The 23,483-nt window shown below is 34.2% G+C and overlaps 1 protein-coding gene across 5 annotated transcripts in view; it reads left to right on the forward strand.

The window, feature by feature from the left end:
* FER (FER tyrosine kinase) overlaps window positions 1-23,483 on the forward strand; it is a 470,473-nt gene that overhangs the window by 125,878 nt on the left and 321,112 nt on the right. For all 5 annotated transcript variants that reach the window (XM_060093231.1, XM_060093230.1, XM_060093228.1 and 2 more), the window contains one exon: window positions 19,237-19,359. In XM_060093231.1, the coding sequence (XP_059949214.1) occupies window positions 19,237-19,359 (123 nt within the window). The remainder of the gene's footprint in view (window positions 1-19,236; window positions 19,360-23,483) is intronic.

A 23,483-nucleotide genomic window follows, 5' to 3' on the forward strand; every position in this document is an offset into this window, starting at 1 on the left:
TTCTGTGTGATGTTACATTCATTTGCCCAGTTATTGCTGATATCTTATATTGGAATAATGTTTTATTTTTTCCAAAATTTATAGAAATTTTTTTATCCCATTTCATTCTCTAAATAGCAGAACCATTTTGGAAATGAGGACAATGAGTGTTAGAGATAAGAAGAGACTTATAGATATCAGAAGCATTTAGTATAAAAATTTGACTTTTGAGTTCTTTTCTCTTTATAAGCAGAAGTATCTTCTGTTATAGGCTATTATATCAGTTCATTTTTCACTTTTTGTTATTATTGCATAAAATTTTAAAAGACTTCTGAGAAATCTTAATGTGTTTTTTGTCCTTTTCAAACATTTAAGGCTAGTAACAGTACATTTTAAAATTTAGAAAACATAATTAAGGCATTCTACTTTTAAAGTATATTTAAAGATATTTAACCTATCTGCTGATTTTGTTCAGGAGCAACACAAAGAAACTTATATTTATTAATAAATGTTGTATGTACCTATACCTGTGTGAGAACTACAGCTAGAAATGATTACATACTTATTTTCTTTTCAGTATTGGACATATTATATCATCTGACTTATTGAAATTTTACCTCAAAAGACACAGCCGAAAGTTCCTATCTGTGTAATTAAGCAATCTCCCTTCTGTTGTTCAGTGACATTGTAGTGTTACAGATAATTAAGTGGTAGGATCCTGGGACTAGCTCTTGGTAAGGGGTTTAATGTCTTTAAAGTCGGCCAGATGGGATGAAGAAACTAACAAATGCTTGTTGAATTACCTTGTCCAAGATGAAGGCTTGATAGTTACGGGGGAGTGACCGTTAATGAGAGGAATGGAGGCATGGGAGTACCCTGCATTAGAGGGTCTTTTTGAGCAGCCATAATGTGATTCTTGAAGCTATTTCTCAAGTTTTAAAACCCTTCTCAGGAATCTCTCTTTGACTTTAGGTATACTCTTACAATGTCAGCTATCTCTAAACCAGTGGTTCTCACCCTGGGCAATTTTGTTCCCAGGGGACATTTGACAATGTCTGAGACCTTTTTATTTACCAGTTGGGAAGGTAGAGGCCATGGATGCTGCTAAGCAGCCTACGTTTCACAGGACAGCCTCCAACAGCAAAGAATTATCTGCCAAAAATGTCAGTAGTGCCACGGTTGAGAAACTGCTCATATCAATAGAGTTGAATGCATGTCATAAAATAGATGGTAGGGTTTCTCAATTCTTCTTCAGTGACAAATTCCATTCCTTAATTCCTGTGCTGCTTGGTGAAGGAACATGACATCAATTACTCTTGTTTTTTTAAGTCATCATATTGACCCCAAATAATTCATTCATTTATTCATCAAAATATATTTACTGTGTGTTTAAGGTTGTAAGGTTTAATACTTTCAAGGAGTTTATGCTACAATTGATCAATTTAATTTAATACACCAAGAAAGAATGAGCATATAGATATTGGAGTGTTATGAGGTAAAATTAAAAATAGCTACCTGTTATAAGCTTATGTAAAATAAGAGATTTTGTGACTAAAGAAGAATTTGTTTTATTGCTTTTAGGGTATAATTAGAGCAAAACTAGTTATATTCATAAATCATTATTTCTTAATTGTGGTGATGAAGCAATGAACAAAAATGCAATAAATTAAAGGTAATAAATCTTTGATAATGTGATAGATTTAATTGCTTACCTCTTACTGAGGCAAAACTTTAGCTATATTTTGTTGAACAGTGTCTAAATTCAGTATATGAGTTTAAAATTAGACTTTCCTCAAGAATTTTATTCCAAGAATGAGTTATTCAGTGTGTCTATTGACACTGTTAAAATATTCTAAATTAATTCCATTAAAACATCTATATGTGGGCCTCCCTGGTGGCGCAAGTGGTTGAGAGTCCGCCTGCCGATGCAGGGGATGCGGGTTCGTGCCCCGGTCTGGGAGGATCCCATGTGCCGCGGAGCGGCTGGGCCCGTGGGCCATGGCCGCTGGGCCTGCGCGTCCGGAGCCTGCGCGTCCGGAGCCTGTGCTCCGCAACGGGGGAGGCCACAGCGGTGAGAGGCCCGCGTACTGCAAAAAAAAAAAAAAAAAAATCTATATGTATGTGTATATATGTGTATATATATATTTTAATGTAAGGAAAATCTTTCTTTTTACCATAATGTTAGTGTATTAAATGTAAACATATCTTTTCTTTCCTGAGGCATTGATTTGCTAATTTTGTTGTTTATGTTGGAATATTAGGTGCAATAGAAATGAATGAAACAAATGAACACATAGTTTCCAGAAAAATAAACACAAAACAAATGACCAGTAATCCTGTGACAATGAAAGAAATATACATTTTTAAAAAAAGAAGCTATTTCAACTACCAGATTGGGAAGGATTACATAATTTGATAGTACCCAGTGCTGTGTAGGATATGGGAAAATGAGCCTTCTTATAAAGTCTTGGCAGAAATGTAAATTAGTATAACCTTTTGGGAGAATAATTTGGCAATATACATCAAAATTCAACTTGCAAACCTTTTAACTTAGAAATTCCACTCCTAGGACTTTAGCATACAAGTACTCAAAGATACATGTACAAGCTTAACATGTTGAGTTGGTTGGGTCTGAATCCTGACAGTATGGCTTATTACCTTTGTGAAAATGGACAGATTATTTAATCCTTTTATGCCTCATTTTCCTCAAAATGTAAAATGGTAATAATAATGGCACCCAATTCATAGTGTTGTTATGAAGATTACATGTATGAGTAAATGTGGAATACTTAGAAGAGTCCCTGGCACATAGTAAGTTCTGTGTATTAATTTTTTTTTAAATTGAAGTATAGTTGATTTACAATATTATATAAGTTACAGGTGTACAATATAGTGATTCACAATTTTTAAAGGTTATACTCCATTTAGTTATTATCAAATATTGGCTATATTTCCTATGTTGTACAATATATTCTTGTAGCTTATTTTATATATAATAGTTTGTATGTTTTAATCCCCTACCCCTATTCTGTCCCTCCCTACTTCTGGCTCCCCACTTGTAGCCACTAGTTAGTTCTCTATATCTGTAAGTCTATTTCTTTTTTTGTTATATTCACTAGTTTGTTATATTTTTGGATTCTACATATGAGTGATATTATACAGTATTTGTCTTTCTCTGTCTGACTTATTTCACTTAGCAAATACCCTCCAAGTCCATCCATGTTGCTGCAAATGGCAACATTTCATTCTTTTTTATGGCTGAGTAGTATTCCATTGTATATATATACCTCATCGTTTTTTATCTATTCATCTTTGATGGACACTTCAGTTGCTTCCATGTCTTGACAATTGTCAGTAATGTGGCTATGAACATTGGGGTACATGTATCTTTTAAAATTAGCATTTTCATTTTTTCAGATATATACCCAGGAGTGGAATTGCTGGGTCATATGGTAGCTCTATTTTTAGTTTTTTGAGAAACCTCCATACTGTTTTCCACAGTGGTTGTACCAATTGACATTCCTACCAGCAGTGTTCAAGGGTCCCCTTTTTCCACATCCTTGCCAACATTTGTTATTTGTGTTCTTTTTTTGATAGCCATTCTGACAGGTGTGAGGTGATATCTTATTGTGGTTTTGATTTGCATTTCCCTGATGATTAGCGATGTTGAGCATCTTTTCATGTGTCTGTTGGCTATCTGCATGTTGTCTTTGGGAAAATGTCTATTCAGGTCTTCTGCCCATATTTTAATCAGGTTGTTTGGTTTTTTTTGATGTTGAGTTGTATGAGCTGTTTATAAATGTTGGATATTAACCCCTTATTGGTCATATCATTTGCAAATATTTTCTCCCATTCAGTAGGTTGTCTTTTTGTTTTGTCAATAGTTTCCTTTGTGATGCAAAAATCTTTTAAGTTTAATTAGGTCCCATTTGTTTATTTTTGCTTTTATTTCCTTTGCTTTAGGAGACAGATCCAAAAAAGAATTTCTATGATTTATGTGAAAGACTGTTCTGCCTGTGTTTTCCTCTAGGACTTTTATGGTTTTCTATCTTACATTTAGGTCTTCAATTCATTTTGAGTTTATTTTTGTACATGGTATTAGAGAATGTTCTAATTTCATTCTTTTATATGTAGCTGTTCTGTTTTCCCAGCACCACTTATTGAAGAGACTGTCTTTTCTCCATTGTATATTCTTGCCTCCTTTGTCGTAGGCTAATTGACCGTAAGTATGTGGGGTTTTTTCTGGGCTCTCTATTCTGTTCCATTGATGTATGTGTCTGTTTTTGTGCCAATACCATACTGTTTTGACTACTGTAGCTTTGTAGTATAATCTGAAATCAGGGAGCATGATTCCTCCAGCTCTGTTCTATTTGTTTTGGCTATTTGGGGTCTTTTGTATTGCTATGTATTGGGTTTTGTTCTTATTTTTAAAATTACTGCTTGGGGTGGTTTTGTACATTAAGGACTCTGAGCACAATGCTTAGGTTTTTCAGGGGCCTTTGGCTATGTTTGAGATCTGAAAAATTTTTGTTAGTTCCAAAATATGAAAAGAAAACTGTTACAAGGTATAATATTATGTCACCTTCATTAATTATTAAATTTGATATATACAAAAACATTTCAAACAATTTGTAGGTTAAACTTCCTCACTTATTAATATCTGTGTATGAATGAGGGTTTCTAAGAAATCACATATATATGTGTGTGTATACACACACACACACACACACACACACACATATAGTTTGGATAGAGGCCAAGGATTATACAGGTCTCAAAACAGTGGCAAAACACTGGAAACACACTAAATATTCATCAGTAAGGGATTGGTAAATGAATTATGTTAGGTCTATACTAACCCCACAATTTTCCCATATTATTCAGGTTTTAAATAGAATAAGATAGGTTTTTATATATGCTTGTATGGAAAGATCACCAGAGTATATGATAAAAAGCAAAAACAAGTTATAGACTAACATTTATGGAATGAGTCTATTAATTAAAAAGTACATATATGTTTGTATGTACATAGAACATATTTTGGAATAGACGTTATAGAATAACATTTATGGAATGAGTCTATTAATAAAAAAATACATATATGTTTGTATATACATAGAACATATTTAGGAATGGATGTGAATCGATGGGGTATGTAGGGAAGCATGTTGGGGCCAATATTTATAATAATGTTAAATAAATGTGGTTTTATTTCTTATCTGTTTGCAGTTTGTTTTTGTTTTTTGTGGTACACGGGCCTCTCATGTGGCCTCTCCCGTTGTGGAGCACAGGCTCCGGACGTGCAGGCTCAGCGGCCATGGCTCATGGGCCCAGCCGCTCTGCGGCATGTGGGATCTTCCTGGACCAGGGCACGAACCCGTATCCCCTGTATCGGCAGGCGGACTCTCAACCACTGCACCACCAGGGAAGCCCTGTTTGCAGTTTTATTTGAAAACTTATGTTAGCATGACTCTCTCCAGAATATTAGCTATTTATTTTCCTTCCCATTATGTTAGTTCCTTATCCTTTCACTAAGCATTTGTTCCTTAGTCACATTGCTTTATGTAGTTTTAGAATAGAACACTATCAAAGCTCTTTTTGAAAATGCTAATATTTTATGGCCTGTGCTTCCTTTTGTTCTATAATTTTTCTTAACCCATCTAAAAGCTCTAATGCATTAATAAAGAATGGTATTAAGGAAAACTTCAGAAACATTTTTCTTTTTGTTTTGCATTCCTTTATGTTTGTTTGAGTGATCAGTGACCCTATCCTTTGTGAAAGGTTACATTTGTTTGGAAATGAGAATCATTAATTTTTGACTTCTGGAGAATTTTTCCATAAATAGAAGTCATACTGGCAATCTGTCGGACTGCTGATTAGTAGTGACTATGAAACAAAGAAAAAATTGGATTACATTTCTCTTGGACTCTTCAGAATTCTTGGCTAGATGTCAGATGTTGCAGGTGATTTATTAACATCTTTGTTGCATGAGTGAGTGAATGAAGATGGTTTTATGGAGAGATTTCAGGGAGTTTCTGAATAGTGAATCTTGTCTCTGGCTTCATATTAGGATCACTTAGGGAGCTTTAAAAAATGCTGATGCCTGGGACCTGACCCAAACCAATGAAATCAGATTTTCTGAGAGTTAGATCTAGGCATTGGAATTTTTTGTAAACTTTCCAGGTGATTTTAATGTGCAGACAGGATTAAAAAATCTGCTGTATCCCGTTAAAACTTTTTGTAGAAATGTGTGTTTTACTTTCAGGGGGGAGGGTGTGTGCAAATTTTCAGAGGGCTTAACCCAAAATGGCTAAGGACTACTGCTCTAGTTGAATATCTTTCATATTTAAACAATGTCTTTTTTGTTAAACTTTTCTAACTTATATTCCTCGAGTTGTATAGCATTATTGGGGAAAATTAGCATTTTTACAGTAGTCTAACCAGAATTTCTTTTTAACTCTGTTTTTTCTTCTGATCTACCATACTTCTGGACTAGTCTTGACTTGTAAGGTATTTGAAGTTTAAAGAGATGCCCTTTCCCTGAGGTTATCTCTTTCACTTTGCTACTCATAAAAAGATACCTGTGAATTTTTTCTTTTTTCTTTTTTTTAGGTTCCTAAATATAGCATAAAAATTGTTTTCATTAGCAAACACTCATAAATTTAATAGTTTATACTCTTGGTTGCTCTTTATTGTATCATGTAGAGCTTCCACAAGTAAATGCATGAGATTCTGAGATTATTACACAATTAGTATTTATATCTAAAACAAGATTATACAGTGTTGCTGCCTGTCCCCTTTTCAGATTTGATGGAAATCTAATGATATAATAGTAAATGACAAAGTTACTGCATTTACCCATCTAAATATGTGCCACAAAGCATTCTTATCATACTCTCATTATTTATCTATCAGCTATAAATATAAAGGTAGTACGTCCCCCCGCTCCCCCCACCACACATATGGAGAGAGAAAGAGAGGAATTCAACTCAGCTATTTGTAGGTTGTTTGTTTGTCTCCTGTTTACTGGAAATGTTTTTGCATGGTAGATCACTATGTGGTAGAGGGCTATTTCTCAGCCTCTAATAATTTCTAGCACCTGAGATCATGCATGTGCCACCACACATGCATTCAGCTTTTATTACCTTCAGTCTTGAATCTGAGGTTGCTTCCTTTGTCTCTATCATCTACAGCCTCTCTCCTTCCCCTCCAGCACCCCTTTGACATCTGCCTCATTTTTGGATCACCCTTCTTTGCCAAAGGCTGGAAGAGGTACTATATTTTATTGACTTTAATCATCCATTTATTAAGATTATATATGCAAATATTTCCTCTCATCTAATCGCTACTTAATTGACTAATTGGGGACTCTAGTAATTTTAGTTCATCCAAATAACTTGAAAAATGTCAGGTCTATAAAGTTTGGAACATTAGAAGAATATATTTAAGTGTCTGTTGTGTGGGTTTTGGCATTTTGGATAGATGAGGCATCAATTTGTGATCTATTGCAAACTAAAAGCAGGGTAAATGGAGTTATGAATCCATAGTTTAAGTGAGACAAATTAAAGATAGCAAGTTGCTCCAAAATATGAACATTAATATGTCTGCCAAAAGAGGAATTTTGATTAATTTTAGTAAAACGGTAGAGAGTAAAAGTCCAGTTTAATTCTTTTGTTGACTCAATTTTCTAGTTTCAAATGAGGTCTCTTTATCATAAGTTGTTATTACCTATCAGTAGGAAATATGTTTGAATTCTAGAAGACTGTGTTTAACTCTCTAGTCTTATATTCTAAAGTAAAGCCCGACCTCAGGCCTCATGTTTCCCAGTACATTTAAAAAAATTTAAAGTCAGAACATGTTTAACTTTTACAGTGGAATATAAATAAGATCTCTTAATTGAAGAATGGTAATTCTCTGTGGAAAAGTGATTATCTTGGATTTTGTGAGATAGGAGTCAGCAAACTATAGCCTATAGGTCAAATCCAGCTAACCACCTGTTTTGAGCAGTCTGTGAGCCAAGACTACTCATTACACTTTTAAATGGTTAAACAAATCAAAAGAAGAACTATATTTTGTGATACATGAAAATTATATGAAATTTAAACATCAGAGTACATAAATACAGTTATATGGGAACATAGCCATGCTAATTCATTTACCTGTTGTCTATGGGTGCTTTCCTGCTACAGTGGCAGAGTTGAGCAGTTGTGACCATATATGGCATTCTCATCACTTCACACTGCTGCTTGGCATACTATAAATCACAGTGACATGGTTATAATTCAACAGTGTTTTGAATGCCACACATATCATTGTACTACAGCATTTACTTACTTTTTATTATCAGTGCATGCATGTCATGTCAAAACAAGAAAAGAAGAGAAAATGGATTTTGGATGTCACACTTTAAGACACAGTGGAGTGTGGATTATTTTGTTATTGAATTAGATGGCAAAACATTGTGTTTATCATGCACTGGCACTATGGCTGTGCTAAAATAATAAATGTTGACATTATCAGACTAAACACTTGTCTCAATATTACTGACTCACAGGAGAGCACTAGTCAGAAAAATTTAAAAAGTTAAACTGGAATACCTCATCACAGCAGACTTTCTTCAGAAAAATAAAATATGAAAATGTGGATGAAGCCAAAATAAGTTTATGGGTGTCTTATTTGTTTGCCAAGCAAAGAAAGCCATTTATCAGTGGTAAATTAATTAAATAGTGTTTTACTGCAGTAATTGAAGAAACATGTTGAGAGAAAATAAGTTTATGACCATTACTCTTTCAGCAAGAACATTTGCTTGAAGGGTTGAGAACATTGGGGGCTAAATCATTAGTAAATTAAAAAAACACGACAAATGATTTCAACTAAAGACTTACTTTTGATGAATAAATAGCCTGTGTGGATCAACTACAAACAAGAATATTTTCATTGAAGTTGAGAAAACACTAATTCAGTACAAACTGAAGTGGAATCTGTTAAGATGTAATTTTACAACTGATGTTAAAAATATGTGTGGATCAGAAGGAGGTTTAGTTGAACAAATTTACAAAGCTTGTGAAAATGTTAGGTGTTTAAATCCTGTGGTTATTCATTGTATTATTCAATAGTAGGCACTTTATGGAAAATGTTGTAATCTAATCATATGGTTATTGAACCAATAATGTCAACAGTGAACTTCATTTGCTCTCCTGGACTTGACTATCATCAACTTCATGGATTTTTGTCAGAAATTGAAACTGAATATCCTGAATTTCCTTATCATATAGGACTTTGATGATGTAGAACTGGTAAACTTTTATTGTGATTTTTTTTGAGCTCAGAGTCATGATTGAAATTTTTCTAATAATCAGAATTTCCCTCAACCACTGTTACTGAACACTAAATTCTAAAAGCTTTGGAAATTAGCTATGTAATGAATTAAACCTAAAATTACAACATAATTCAGTGCTTACATATAGAACTTATACTCCAGTAATGTCATTTAGATGACAACTAATGTTGTTTGAATCCCAGGTAATGTCAGGCAGTTTTATATACTTCCTGTACTGTCAAACATTAAAACATGAAGCCACATCACCATTCCCACCAAATTTGTAGCTGATGTATTTTTTGAGCTCAAACTACATTTCCAGCAGTGAATTTTGGACTTTGGTACAAATATTTTGACATTTTAAAATCCATTTAACTGTGCAGTTGAGGAATTCCCACATAACTTTCAATTAGAAGTGATGAATCTTCAACGTAATGACATGCTGAAAAGCATGCAATATAATTTATAAATGCCTGCTAAGCAATAAATATGCTCAATTAAAATATGCTCATGGATTGATACTAGTATTTGGCAGTACCTATCTTTTCAAAGTGAAATACATAAAATCTCATTACATATCTTCATTTACAAGTGAATATTATAGTGGATTTTGTTGATAAGCACTAACTTTGAGTCCCAGTGAAAGGAAATAATAGCACCCTCCAAAGATTTCTGTCCTTATTATTAGACTGGTGTTACAATAAATTGTACCCAGTTATTATTATAGTTTGAATTTGTCGATAAAATATTTGTGAATATTTGTTTTCTCTTTTGCTATATTAATACTTACATAATATCCTTGATTTTGCCTCATGGGGGCAAAGCCTAAAATATTTACTCTCCAGACCTTTATAGAAAATGTTTGCTGACTTCTGTTGTAAGGAATGACACCAATTTAACCCATTGGAATGTCTGAATCAACCTTATCAATTAATGGAATGACAAATAATGCAGTACTCTCACATGTTACGCAGGACCTCGGTTTTTGTTATGTCTGTTTTTGGCTGTTTTCATTTATAATCTTAACTCGATTTTGGTCTTTGTTTAAACATAAACTGCAGTTATATTGGATTGTGTTAGGGGAATACTTTTTGAGTGAGTGAGTTGGGAAGATTTGGAAATATGTAAAATGTTAGAAGGCAAATGATATGTTAGGACAGTTTGGTTAAGGGAAATAAATCATAGAAGGCAGGTGGATTTTTTTGTATTGAGGTGGATTAGGTTGTATATTAGGAGAAATTCACAACTTTTGCTTGGTTGGTTAGGAGCCATCCTCTTCGGTTTAATCTGTTTAATCTTGAGAAAAGCTAATAGATTTGTGACATGGGAGAGAAGGTCATCCATAAATTGCTATGATGCTGCAATTGTATTTTAAGAAAAGAGTTTCCAAGAAATGGTTTATTTCTTTAATTTATGTGGCAGTAATAGAGAAGAAGAGTTGTCAGAAAAGTTACTTCAGACAACTATAACCCTTATTCCACTTGGGTTTTTATTAACCCAAATGTCACAATTAATGTGACAGTATTAGGAATTTGCAATTTATAATTTTTTAGGAAGTTGGGTCTCTTTAAGAGTGCTGTATGGGGCTTCCCTGGTGGCGCAGTGGTTGGGGGTCCGCCTGCCGATGCAGGGGACACGGGTTCGTGCCCCAGTCCGGGAGGATCCCACATGCCGCGGAGCGGCTGGGCCCGTGAGCCATGGCCGCTGAGCCTGCGCGTCCTGAGCCTGTGCTCCGCAGCGGGAGAGGCCACAACAGTGAGAGGCCCGCCTACCGCAAAAAAAAAAAAAAAAAGAGTGCTGTATGATTTAAATAATAATAGCCAATGGTTTGAGGATATATAAAGTATTGTTATAAGTATTAGAAGCTTGTTATTATCCACAATAATTGCTTTAAGCTTTTGTATCTTTTAAATACAACCAAATCTTTAAAAATTTTCTAACTAATACATGTGGATGATAAAACTGCAAAATCTTACAAAAGGGTATACAGTGAAAATCAAAGTTCTCCCTTTTTTTTAACCCTATTTCAACCTTCTAGTGTGAATTCATGAAAAAAGTTTATGTATCTTTCCAGAATGTATATACAAGCATATGAATGTATATAAATTGTATTCTTAAGTGGAGTTATTCTATGCATACTCTTGCATCATCTACTTTTCTTAACATATATGAAATCTTCTTAATAGTGTACAGTGTTTTCCTGCTTTCGTGTATGTAACATAATTCATTTAATTTAGTTATTTATTGATGGACATTTATGTTATTTCTACTGTAGTTTTTTTAATTGCCAGCGGCAGATGCAGGTTCTGTCGAGCCTGAAGCTTACAAAATTTGGAGGGGAGGAACATCTAACAGAAAAACTATACAAATTTGCAAATATAAAATTAAGTATGGGACCTTGGAATGTATCATGCAGGTGTGGTTTCTGAAGGTTATGTGACATTAGCATCATAGTAAATTCACGTTTGGTTATTGCGAGTGTAGGTAGTGGCACAATAAACATCCTTGTATTTACAGCTTTGCACACTTGTTGAAGCATATATATTGGATAAATTTTATGAGGTGGAATTACTAAGATGGAGAATATTAGTTGTTAAGATCATGGACTTAGAGTTCAAGCTGCCTGAGCTCTAATACCAGGTCTTCCACATACCAGCTCTGTGAACTTGGACAAGATCCTTAACCTCTGTGTACTTCAGTTCCTCATATGATAATGAAAATAATATTAATAGTTTTGTTATAAGACTGATGTGAATTTAAGTGCTATTTCTAAAGTGCTTAAAACTGCTTGTCAGTCAGTACATGTTAAGTATTATGTCAGTTTTGTGAGTTTTTTTAATGAGATAGTGTCATTTTATGACATTTAAATATTTGCATCATGGGATTCCCTGGTGGCCCAGTGGTTTAGAGTCCGCCTGCCAATGCAGGGGACACGGGTTCGTGCCCCGGTCTGGGAAGATCCCACGTGCCGCGGAGCGGCTGGGCCCGTGAGCCATGGCCGCTGGGCCTGAGCGTCTGGAGCCTGTGCTCCGCAATGGGAGAGGCCACAACAGTGAGAGGCCCACATACAGCAAAAATAATAATAATAATAATAAATAAATATTTGCATCATGATTGTTTAAGTATACCATGATATCTAATTTAAAATTTTAAATAAGCCTTTTGAACTGTTACTGTTATATTTGTGTACAGAACATATACAACAATGACATCATAGTGAATACTTCTTTGAAATTTGCAAACTAGTTTTACATTTATTAAATCATCTATATATAACCTGTATATACTGGAATGTTTTCCTCTTAATCCACTCCACTCCAGGTGGAGAAAAGGAACAATATTTTCCCAATATAATTCCATTCTTCTAAATCTTCTTTGTCTTTTCTACTTTGAATTTGCAACCATGGGTCTGTAGAGATTTAGAAATATTAAGAAATTTTGACTTCAAAGGCTTATCTTTGCTCAAATTTTTAATTAGGAAGACTTTGCATAAAGCTCAGCTTTGCTTTGTTTGCACTAAGGCTGTAAAAGACTAAAGCCTCAAAAAGAGGTACTATTTTTTTTTGACATGATCAAGAGCGAGATAAAGTAGAGGAAACTAATATTATTATTCCTTTTTCGCTGATCTTCTTCTCCTTCCCTTTTTCTTGTCTCCTTTCTCTCTTCCTCCAGCCTTCATTGCTCAACGTAACAGGTAGTAAATTCTAGCTAACATAACAGACCTGCCAGAGAACAGAAGTATTACTAGCTCTTCTAGGCTTTTTTTTAACTTCTAGGACCTTTCCAGCTCTTTAGAGAATCTAATAAGCTGGTGGTAGGTTTCTTTCTCTTTCTGGGTTAAAACTGTTTTAGCACAAATCAGAAATTTGAAAAGAAATCACGAGTACCACCTCATTCTTCTCACAAATGAGCTGAAATGTGTATGCCACAAGTTTAGCATATACAAAACTTCATATTTAATCCCTCATTGAAAGCTTATATTTTTCAGAAGGCTGAATGATTGCTAAAGGAAGTAGAAAGTATTAGCAGATTTGGATTTTAATATACTTGGCTAGAATTGCCACGTGCCAGTGGTCTCTGATAGAGGGAGTTAGGCAGTCTAAGGTGGTTTAAACAGTGGATCAGGACTCTGGCTTTCACCTCATTCCTCCCTGCTTACTCCATTTCAAAGTAAAAAGAGGGCAACACTACAATTTACTAGAGTAACTATGATGCTCACCACAATCAAGTGTCTTCCCTTGAATTTTTCCAAGTGATAAATATGAAGAAATAAATAGTAAAACTCCTCATTTTTTGCTTCGTTTTAGATTTGTGGTGATATTATTACTGTCATGTCACATCAAATCAACATGTATGTGTGTGTGTATGTGTGTGTATATGTGTGTGTATAGAGACATACTGTTTTGTTTGCATCAAGAATAACAAAGACATGCAAGCTTATGTTAATTTCTCATGAAATCGAAATTCTTCACATTTCCAAAAAGTTAAAGTTCTTGGAAATGACACTGTTGTAAAGGGAAAAACAACTTTTAATTATGAATGGCTCCTCTACTTTCAATGTAGCATTCTTGCAATTTCTTTACTTTACTTGTCCTTAATTAAGAATAATCTATAAATAATATAACTTTTTCTTGAGTTTTATTTAAAATACACTCAATCCTACCTCTGCCTTGGGAGCAATGTTAATTTTTGCATCCAGTGTTAACAAAATATTCTTTAAAAAAGTAGAAGACAATTTTTTTTTTTTTTTGGCTGTGCCATGTGGCCTGTGGGATTGTAGTTCCCCGACCAGGGATCGAACCTGGGCCCTCTGCAGTGAAAGCACGGGGTCCTAACCACAGAACCGCCAGGGAATTCCCTAGAAGACAACATTTAAAGTTACTTTTCAGAAAAATATTTCTTACAAAACTAGTAAAATTGGTTAATAATATACATTTACATTTATAGGGAAGATGCTGTGCTTCCAAATCCATGTTAGGAACTTTAAAACTATTCATCATAGTTATAGGAAGCCTTTAAATTAAGTATTAATTTCTGTTTTATTAGGGAAGAAAATGGAAGTTTAGAAAAGCCAAGTAAGTATTGAACGTGAAGGTGTCTGCTTCTAGACCTTTTGTCTATTATACCAGAATAAGGTGCTTTACAAAATGCAGTAGAGGTGTAGAGTTATAAACACAAATAATTCTCTTAATCTGATGTAGAAAGGTAAAGTGATTAGCTTGATGATAAAATGTTTGCATGAAAGAAGTCAACCCGGTACTAATGACATCTATATACAGAGAGCAAAGCTTCCCTCACTGCACCACTGCAGTAGGGGTTCATATATCAGTTTAGCCCATATGGTGGGTGAAAATCATAAATTGTGCTGTTCCCACATTGAGGTAGCTCTTTGGTTTCACGCTCTAGATAATTCAGAATGATTGGAATCAGGAGAGCCTTGGGAGTTATTAGGGAATTGCAGAAAAAAGCTTAATGTGTGAACTCATGAGAAAAAGACATAGAGAACTGAGTTGAGCACATACTTGCACAGTGTGCAAGACACTGTGCTAAGTGTAAGGGATGTGCTGTGAAGAATAAGCCATGGTGCCTGCATCTTACAGTTTGGTGGGACTATGTATTTATTTCAGGATGGAGCAGAGAATATGGTACAGTGAGAAGAATTGAGAAGAAACTAGGGAAAGAAACAGTAATAGTCAAAGAGAGGAAAGAAGAAGAGGAGAGGGTTGGAAGAAAAAAGGTCAATGTCTCTTCTACTAGAATGTAAGTTTCCTGAAGCCAAACTTGTTTATTGTTGTATCCCTAGTGTCTAGGAGCATGCCTGACACAAGGTATGCTCTTAATAAACACCTGTTTAGATGAATGAAGGGAGAATTGAGAAGAGAGGTGAATGGAAAATTGAGCAGGAAGAAAAGAAGAGAATAGAGAAAGGTATAGGAGAGAGAAATAAAAGAACAGAGGAGAGGAAAGTGATAAAGAGAGGGAAAGAGCTTTCTATCAAATTCAGCTTTGATGCAACATGGCCAAGGCAGTGGTGAGAGGCTTGTCTTTATTACCTCTAGACTGGGGTTGGGACGGGTACAGAGGTAGGGTCCTGTGTTCCAGACTTTCATGCTGATTAAATGAGATTATATATAGGGCAGAGTTTTATAAAGAGCAAAGCATTATGTGTGAGTGTTATTTACTTATGTATTTATAGTTGTTAATAAGTAGCTTGAAGCCAGAAGTTGAAATGTAGGTTTCTTGAGAATGACCTCTAATTTTAATACAGTAATGCTTTCTGTGTCTAGTAGTCAGGATATGAACTATTCTACAAAACTGAATTTTCCTGATAATCAAAGCTTATATTGCCATCAAATTCAACAAAATAATTTTACCAGATTTGTTGTATGTCTCTTGTAAATATATATATATATATATATATATATATATATATATATATATATATATATATATTCTTTAAAAATACCTATCTAATTTAACCTTTCCCTTATGATTCTGGATCATTACTATAAGCATCATTGATTATGTTTTGCTGTAATATATTACTGCCCTCAGAAACCTGTTGAGATTTATTATGTTGCTTAACTCTAAACATAGATGAAGTAATCTGGATTACTATTTTTTGAGTTCTTCTGATTATGTCTCATGGTTTTTCTGTCTCTTCTATCTCTATTACCTATTATTTAATAGTTTAAAAATCAAATTAATTTTTGTTATAAGAGATTTAAATAATATAGATAAATATAGAGTAAAATACAAGAGGCTTTTTTGTCCTTAAATCACGCTCTATTCCAATCCCAAACCCCTCAGAGTGATGATGAAAGTTTGGTTTGTAGTAACCTGGTTTTTCTCCACACATAAATACATACATAGTGTATTAATCTGCTATGGCTGCCATGATAAAATACCATGAATGGGTGGATTAATCAACAGCACTTTACTTCTCATTGTTCTGGATGTTAGAAGTTCCAGATCATGGTGCTGGCCAGTTTGGGTCCTGGTGAAATTCTTTTCCTGGGTGTAGACTGCTGCCTTCTTGTGTACTCACATGACCTCTTCTTTGTCTGGGATTGGAGAGAGAGACAGCATGAGCGAACCCTCTGGTGTCTCATCTAAGGACACTAATCCCATCATGAAAGCTCCACCCTCACAAACTCATCTAACCCTAATTACCTCCCAAAGTCCCTCTCTCCAAATACCATCACTTTGAGGGTTAGGATTTCAACATATGAATTTTGAGGGAATACAATTCAGTCAGTAGCACATATACACATACATTTATTTCAGTTTAAATGGAACCATGCTATATGTATTTTTCAGCATCATGCCTTTTAATTTAAGACTTTGCCTTGGAAGAACGTTTTATGTGTGCACCTCATTCTTTTTAGTGACTATATGCTATTCTGTATCTTAAATGGATTAAACTTTATTCAGCTATTCCCCTGTTGATGAACATTTAAATATTTTCTAGTTTTTTGTTTTATAAACAGTGTTATAACAAACATCTTCATATGGACTAATTGTGTGCACTTTGTAAAGTATTCTGGTAAGACAGATTTTTAGATGGTCAAAGAATATTCTAATTTGAAGTTTGAGAGACAATTCCAAGTTGACCACTAAAAAATTTGTGCTAGTTTTGTCACATCAATAGGGTATGTGTCTTCCTTCCTTCCTCCCTCCCTCTCTCTCTCCCTCCTTCCCTATATTTTGAGTTGTTCTGATTATGTCTCATAGTTTTCTACCTCTTCTATCTCTATTGTGTATTATTTAATAGTTTAAAAATCATGTTCATTTCTGTTATGAGATTTAAATAATATAGATAAATATAGAGTAAAATATGAGAGGCTTTTTTGTCCTTAAATCACCCCCTATTCCAATCCTATACCCCTTCCATCCTTCCTATATCTTCCTTCCTTCCCTCATTCCTTCCTTCCCTCCCATCTTCCTTCCTTTCTTCCTTCCTTTTTCTTTCTTTCTACAGCATTGAGAATACTGAATATTATCACTTTTTCATGCTTGTCAATTTTAGTAGGTGAAAAATAACTTACTATTCATTTAATTTGCAGATTTTTTTGTGTGTGGTTCAGGTTGTAAATATTTCCGTATGCTTACTGATCATTTGAATTTTTCTTGATGAACTTCCTGTTGTGTTTTTTGTCCATTTTCATAGTAGGTTGACTTTTTTCTAAGAGTTTTTCTACATGAGCTTTTGCTTGTAATTCCCAATGCAAATATTTCTTCGAAGTTTGACTTTTGACTTTATTTATCATCTCTTTAACTTTAAATAAATTCAAATATTCATATACTTGGGTTATTTAATATTTTGTATATTTTGGGTTTCATGTCTTGCTTTAAAAAGCTGAAGATAAAATTTTTAATGTGATATGAGAGCTGTGTATGTATTTTTTATGATTATAGCAATTTTATTTTTCCTTTTTGTAGTTGAACTATAGTTGATTTAAAATACTGTGTTAATTTCAGGTGTTCAGGAAAGTGATTCAGTTATATATATATATATATATATATATATATACACACATATATATATATATATTCTTTTTCAGATTCTTTTCCATTATAGGTTATTAAAGGATATTGAATATAGTTTCCTGTGCCATACAGTAAATGCTTGTTGCTTATCTATTTTATATATAGTGGTGTGTATCTGTTAATCCCATACTTCTAATTTATTCCTTCCCTCCCTTTCACCTTTGATAACCATAAATTTGTTTTCCATGTCTGTGAGTCTGTTTCTGTTTTGTAAACAAGTTAATTTGTATTAGTTTTTAGATTCCAGCTGTGTGTGTTTTCGTGGTAGAAATATTTCTATTTAGGACCAAATGCATTTTATGTAACCAAAAATTGTCTGGTCTATGGATACATATTAATTTTATGTATATAATTGTATTCAAATCTATATATTAATAGAAAATGCCTCTATTGTAATATGTGAAAACAGAAATAGCTTATATTAAATTACCATGTGACTGAGCCTTACTTCCTTTTCTTTAAAATAAGGATAACAGTATCTATCTCATACGTTGTTGTGAGAATTAAGTGAGATAACATATGCAAATAGTACTAGATGTTATTTACTCAGATGCCTCCTAAGTACCATTCATTGTTTATACATTAGTGTATTTCGTCTTCAGAACAATGCTCTGAAGCAGGTATTACAGTACCCAAAATGATCCAATGAGCTTAAGCAAGTTGCCCAGGATCTCAGATAAAAAGTGGCAAAGCCAGATTATAAATACATGTTATTCTGAAAACAAAAATCATGGTTTTTTTCACTATACACTCTTCCTGGGAGATGACCGGTATTTTTTACTTCAGTCCTTTTCTCTTTCTCCGTTTTCAGTTTCTGTTTCTCTTTTGCTGTTTGATGGATAAGGCTCTCTAAAACAGACTGTCCAAGAGTACTCACTGTGATTATTGAAATGTTCTTTTCTCTGTCCAAAGAGGTAGCCATTAGCCACATGTGTCTGTTGAGTGCTTGAAATGTGGCTGATGGAACTGAGGAACTGAAATTTTACTCTTAATTAATAAATTAATTAAATTTATATTTTTATATGCATTAACTTTTTTTAAACATCTTTATTGGAGTATAATTGTTTTACAATGGTGTGTTAGTTTCTGCTTTATAACAAAGTGAATCAGCTATACATATACATATATCCCCATATCTCTTCCCTCTTGCGTCTCCCTCCCATCCTCCCTATCCCACCCCTCTAGGTGGTCACAAAGCACTGAGCTGATCTCCCAGTGCTATGCGGCTGCCTCCCACTAGGTATTTTACATTTGGTAGTGTAAAATTACATGCGGCTACTGTTTTGGACATTGCAACCTTAGATATATGAATCCCTTTTTTTTTTTTGTATGTATAAAGTGAGTGTAATTAATGTATTGATTGATAATGAGGAAACTGTTCATTCTAGGTTGAAAACTTTAGCAGAGGAACTTATACAGACACAGCAGATGCTTTTAAATAAGGAGGAAGCTGTCCTGGAGCTAGAGAAGAGGATTGAGGAATCTTCTAAAACCTATGAAAAGAAGTCTGAGTGAGTAAAACAAAAATAGTTTGAAGGAAGAAAGTTTAATTGATGTAATTTTACAGAAATACTTCAGTTACATGGAATTATGCATGTGTAATTTCTAGAAGCTGAAATTTCATGTTAAGTATAAAACTGTGTATGGTTGAATTACTTTCTAGGACTCTAGAAGAGTGATTATGTGTTTTTATCAATATAGTGTACTGATCATATGTCTCAATGTTTTAATGGTTTGAACTATTTTCTGAAAAACCCTGTTAAAACCTGTCTTTACTCCCCCTCATCAAAGTCTACCAGATTCACTGTGAATTCCTTGTTAAGAAAGTGACAGGCCAGTATTATCTAGAAACTGGTTTCTGCTGTGTTAGAAGGAAGCAAACAAACTTACTAAAAAAGAGCAGTCTGTTTCACCTATAAAAATCCTTTTGATATTTGCTGTGCTGTTTTTGTCTTACTGTTGTTTTTCTTGCTGATTTCTGGATCTGTAAATATTTTCATGGATCCTCTGACTTTACTTGTTTTGCTATACTCTTGTTTTTACTGATTTCAATAATTATGTTTTCTACTGTATTAAGGTTTAAATTTTGATTTAAAATTTCTAATCTGACTTTGGTCATTGTTTGCATCTCCAACAGGGGTTACTGGTATGGTTTCTCTAATCCTAGACTACAATATATAAATTTCTTGCTATCATACTTTCCCAATTGGTGTGATTTGTCAAGACTTTCAAGGACTGTGATGTGTAGCATTTGTCTGGTCTATACTTGCTCTTACTTTCTACACAACTTTTCAAATATTTTCTACTTCTCTCAAATTTCTGATCCTGTTATATACCCCATCATAGTCAGCAGATGGACCTCTCCTACATTATAGAAAAAATTAGAATCATTAGATGGCAAGTACCTTATTTTCTAGATATTTTAGATATCTAAGTGCACCACGTTTATACCCATTCTCTTTCCTTACTTCCATAGAGGATCTGTTCCTTTTCCTGTCTATTTCTTGTGCCTATTTTTATATCTCATCATCTCTTACTTTCCCAGAAATTTTGCATTGTTTTATATATTATGTTCACCTTTTCTTCTCAACTGTGTCCTGTGCTCAGTTTTTAAATATTCTTAAGTTTTGACTCCTGAAAATAATCTCTACCTTTCTTACCACCCTAGATAACCTGTCTTTAATCTTCATCTTTTCCCTCAATTACTGTCTTTGCTTTCTGTTTTCTTAGAACAAGTCAAACTTGCTCTAAGAGTGCTAATGAGACTCATTTCCTCAAGTCTCACTTAGTAATTAACCTACAGATATCTGGCTTCTGCCCTGTCACCATTGAAATAGGTAGATATCTGTAAGATCATCAATGACCTTTATATTGCTAAATTTAGCAATTATCTTACTTGACCTCCTCACAGTATCTTTATTGACTTCATTTCCCTTGGCCTTTGGGACCAAGGTGACAGATCTTGCTTCTCTCTTTGTGGCCACTCCTTCTTTGTAAATTCATCCTCCCCACTCAGCCAGTATATTTTGGAGTTACCCAAGGCATGGCCCTAGGCTATGTCATTCTCCTCTCTGTACTCTATCTCTAGGTGATCCCCTGAAGATGACTCATGTATATTACTCTCCCTCAGATTTCCTCTCTGAACTCTATGGCCCTGTAATCAGTTGCCTACTTGACATGCCTCCTTGGATGCCTTAGAAGTACACTAAATTTCTCATATCTAAGGCTGAACGAAAAATCCCCTCAATATAACCCGACCCAACCCAACACAACCTAGTTCACTCTTAGTATTTTTAAAAATTTCAGTGAATGGCAACACCATCAACCCTATTGTACAACTCAGGATATTAGGAGCCTACTTCTCCTACTTATACTATGGCTTTTATTACAACTTGGTGTTAAATGTCATATTGAAATTGATGAGCAGGAAAATTTGAGTTACTCTGGATATTCCTTTAATAAATCTGGCAATTTTCAGTATTGCATCAACAGAAGATTCTACTGGGATTATAAAAATAAAATTTATCAACCATTGCACGTAAAAAGTTAAAAAAAATTATCTTTTGTTTTTCTCTATTTGCTAGTAAATCTCTTCAGATGACCAAGCAGTTGTACGTTTTAACGCCTTGTACATGTGCACATTGTAAATGACTCCTGTTTTATAATTTAGCAGATATAAAAAAATACGGTAGGATAGCTGACCCTCTCACCAGCATTGAGTTGCTGGAGGAGGCAATCTTTAAAGTTGTCTTACCCTGGAAGTTGTAGATTCTTTGATTTTTTTGGTATGTTCTCTTGACTCACATCTTCTATTCTCTCTTCATCTACATAATCAGTGTGATCCACATTCCTCCACCTACTTGTATTTATCAGAAGATGAGAATGGGCATAGAGGAGAGGAAGCTTAAAGGGTGGTGGACATATGGGAAATAATATCTCTTGAGTTTGTACTCTGTTCCACATACTATGCTAGATGTTTTATATATATTAATTCACTGAATGTTATCTTCACTATGCTTCCTGTGTAATTACCTAGATTTTACCTTTAAGACTTAGGGAATTTAGATAACTTACTTAGAATCACATACCCAATAAGTGATAGAAAATGCATGAGTTCCTGACTCCAAGCTTTCTGTCTGTTTGATCACAGCAATTGCTTGATCTTATGATCTTAACAGTGTTCTTAGGAGAATAAATTAGAAGGGATAAGTATGTCAAGCAGTTCAGGGAATGAGTCCTGTTTAACCCAAGTTCTGTCACCCCTTTGTTATTCATGAAGTTTTTATTGTTAGCTTCAGGGTGTAATCTTGAAAATGTTAAGCATATTTATATAACTAAGTAGTCATTGTGAAATCGCATTAATTTAGACATTGGTAGGGTTGAAGTTTGTCTTTGAATCATATGTTAAAATATTTTGCTAAACAAATAGTCTGAAAGGAATTCTAGGGTAAATGTTTGCATTTCATTTTCTTAATATTTCTTAAACATTTCCATTTTGTGTGTGTATATATAAATATATATGTCTACATATATTTATTTAAATATATGATTAAAAGCAATTTTTTATGCCTTAATAAAGTTTCTTTTTATTGGAAAAGAAAGTAAAATAAATATATTTTTTTATTAGTTTCTGCTTTATAACAAAGTGAATCAGTCATACATATACATCTGTTCCCATATCCCTTCCCTCTTGTGTCTCCCTCCCTCCCACCCTCCCTATCCCATCCCTCCAGGCGGTCACAAAGCACCGAGCTGATCTTCCTGTGCTGTGCGGCTGCTTCACACTAGCTAGCTACCTTACGTTTGGTAGTGTATATATGTCCATGCCTCTCTCTCGCTTTGTCACAGCTTACCCTTCCCCCTCCCCATATCCTCAAGTCCATTCTCAAGTAGATCTGTGTCTTTATTCCTGTTTTACCCCTAGGTTCTTCATGACATTTTTTTTCTTAAATTCCATATATATGTGTTAGCATACGGTATTTGTCTTTCTCTTTCTGAGTTACTTCACTCTGTATGACAGACTCTAGGTCTATCCACCTCATTACAAATAGCTCAATTTCATTTCTTTATATGGCTGAGTAATATTCCATTGTATATATGTGCCACATCTTCTTTATCCATTCATCCGATGATGGACATTTAGGTTGTTTCCATCTCTGGGCTATTGTGAATAGAGCTGCAATGAACATTTTGGTATATGTCTCTTTTTGAATTATGGTTTTCTCAGGGTATATGCCTAGTAGTGGGATTGCTGGGTCATATTTGTAGTTTTATAAGGAACCTCCATACTGTTCTCCATAGTGGCTGTATCAATTTACATTCCCACCAACAGTGAAAGAGTGTTCCATTTTCTCCACACCCTCTCCAGCATTTATTGTTTCTAGATTTTTTGATGATGGCCATTCTGACTGGTGTGAGATGATATCTCATTGTAGTTTTGATTTGCATTTCTCTAATGATTAATGATGTTGAGCATTCTTTCATGTGATTGTTGGCAATCTGTATATCTTCTTTGGAGAAACGTCTATTTAGGTCTTCTGCCCATTTTTGGATTGGGTTTGTTTTTCTGTAATTGAGCTGCATGAGCTGCTTATAAATTTTGGAGATTAATCCTTTGTCAGTTGCTTCATTTGCA

Source organism: Mesoplodon densirostris, chromosome 3, assembly GCF_025265405.1.
Source record: "Mesoplodon densirostris isolate mMesDen1 chromosome 3, mMesDen1 primary haplotype, whole genome shotgun sequence".
Classification (NCBI taxonomy): domain Eukaryota; kingdom Metazoa; phylum Chordata; class Mammalia; order Artiodactyla; family Ziphiidae; genus Mesoplodon; species Mesoplodon densirostris.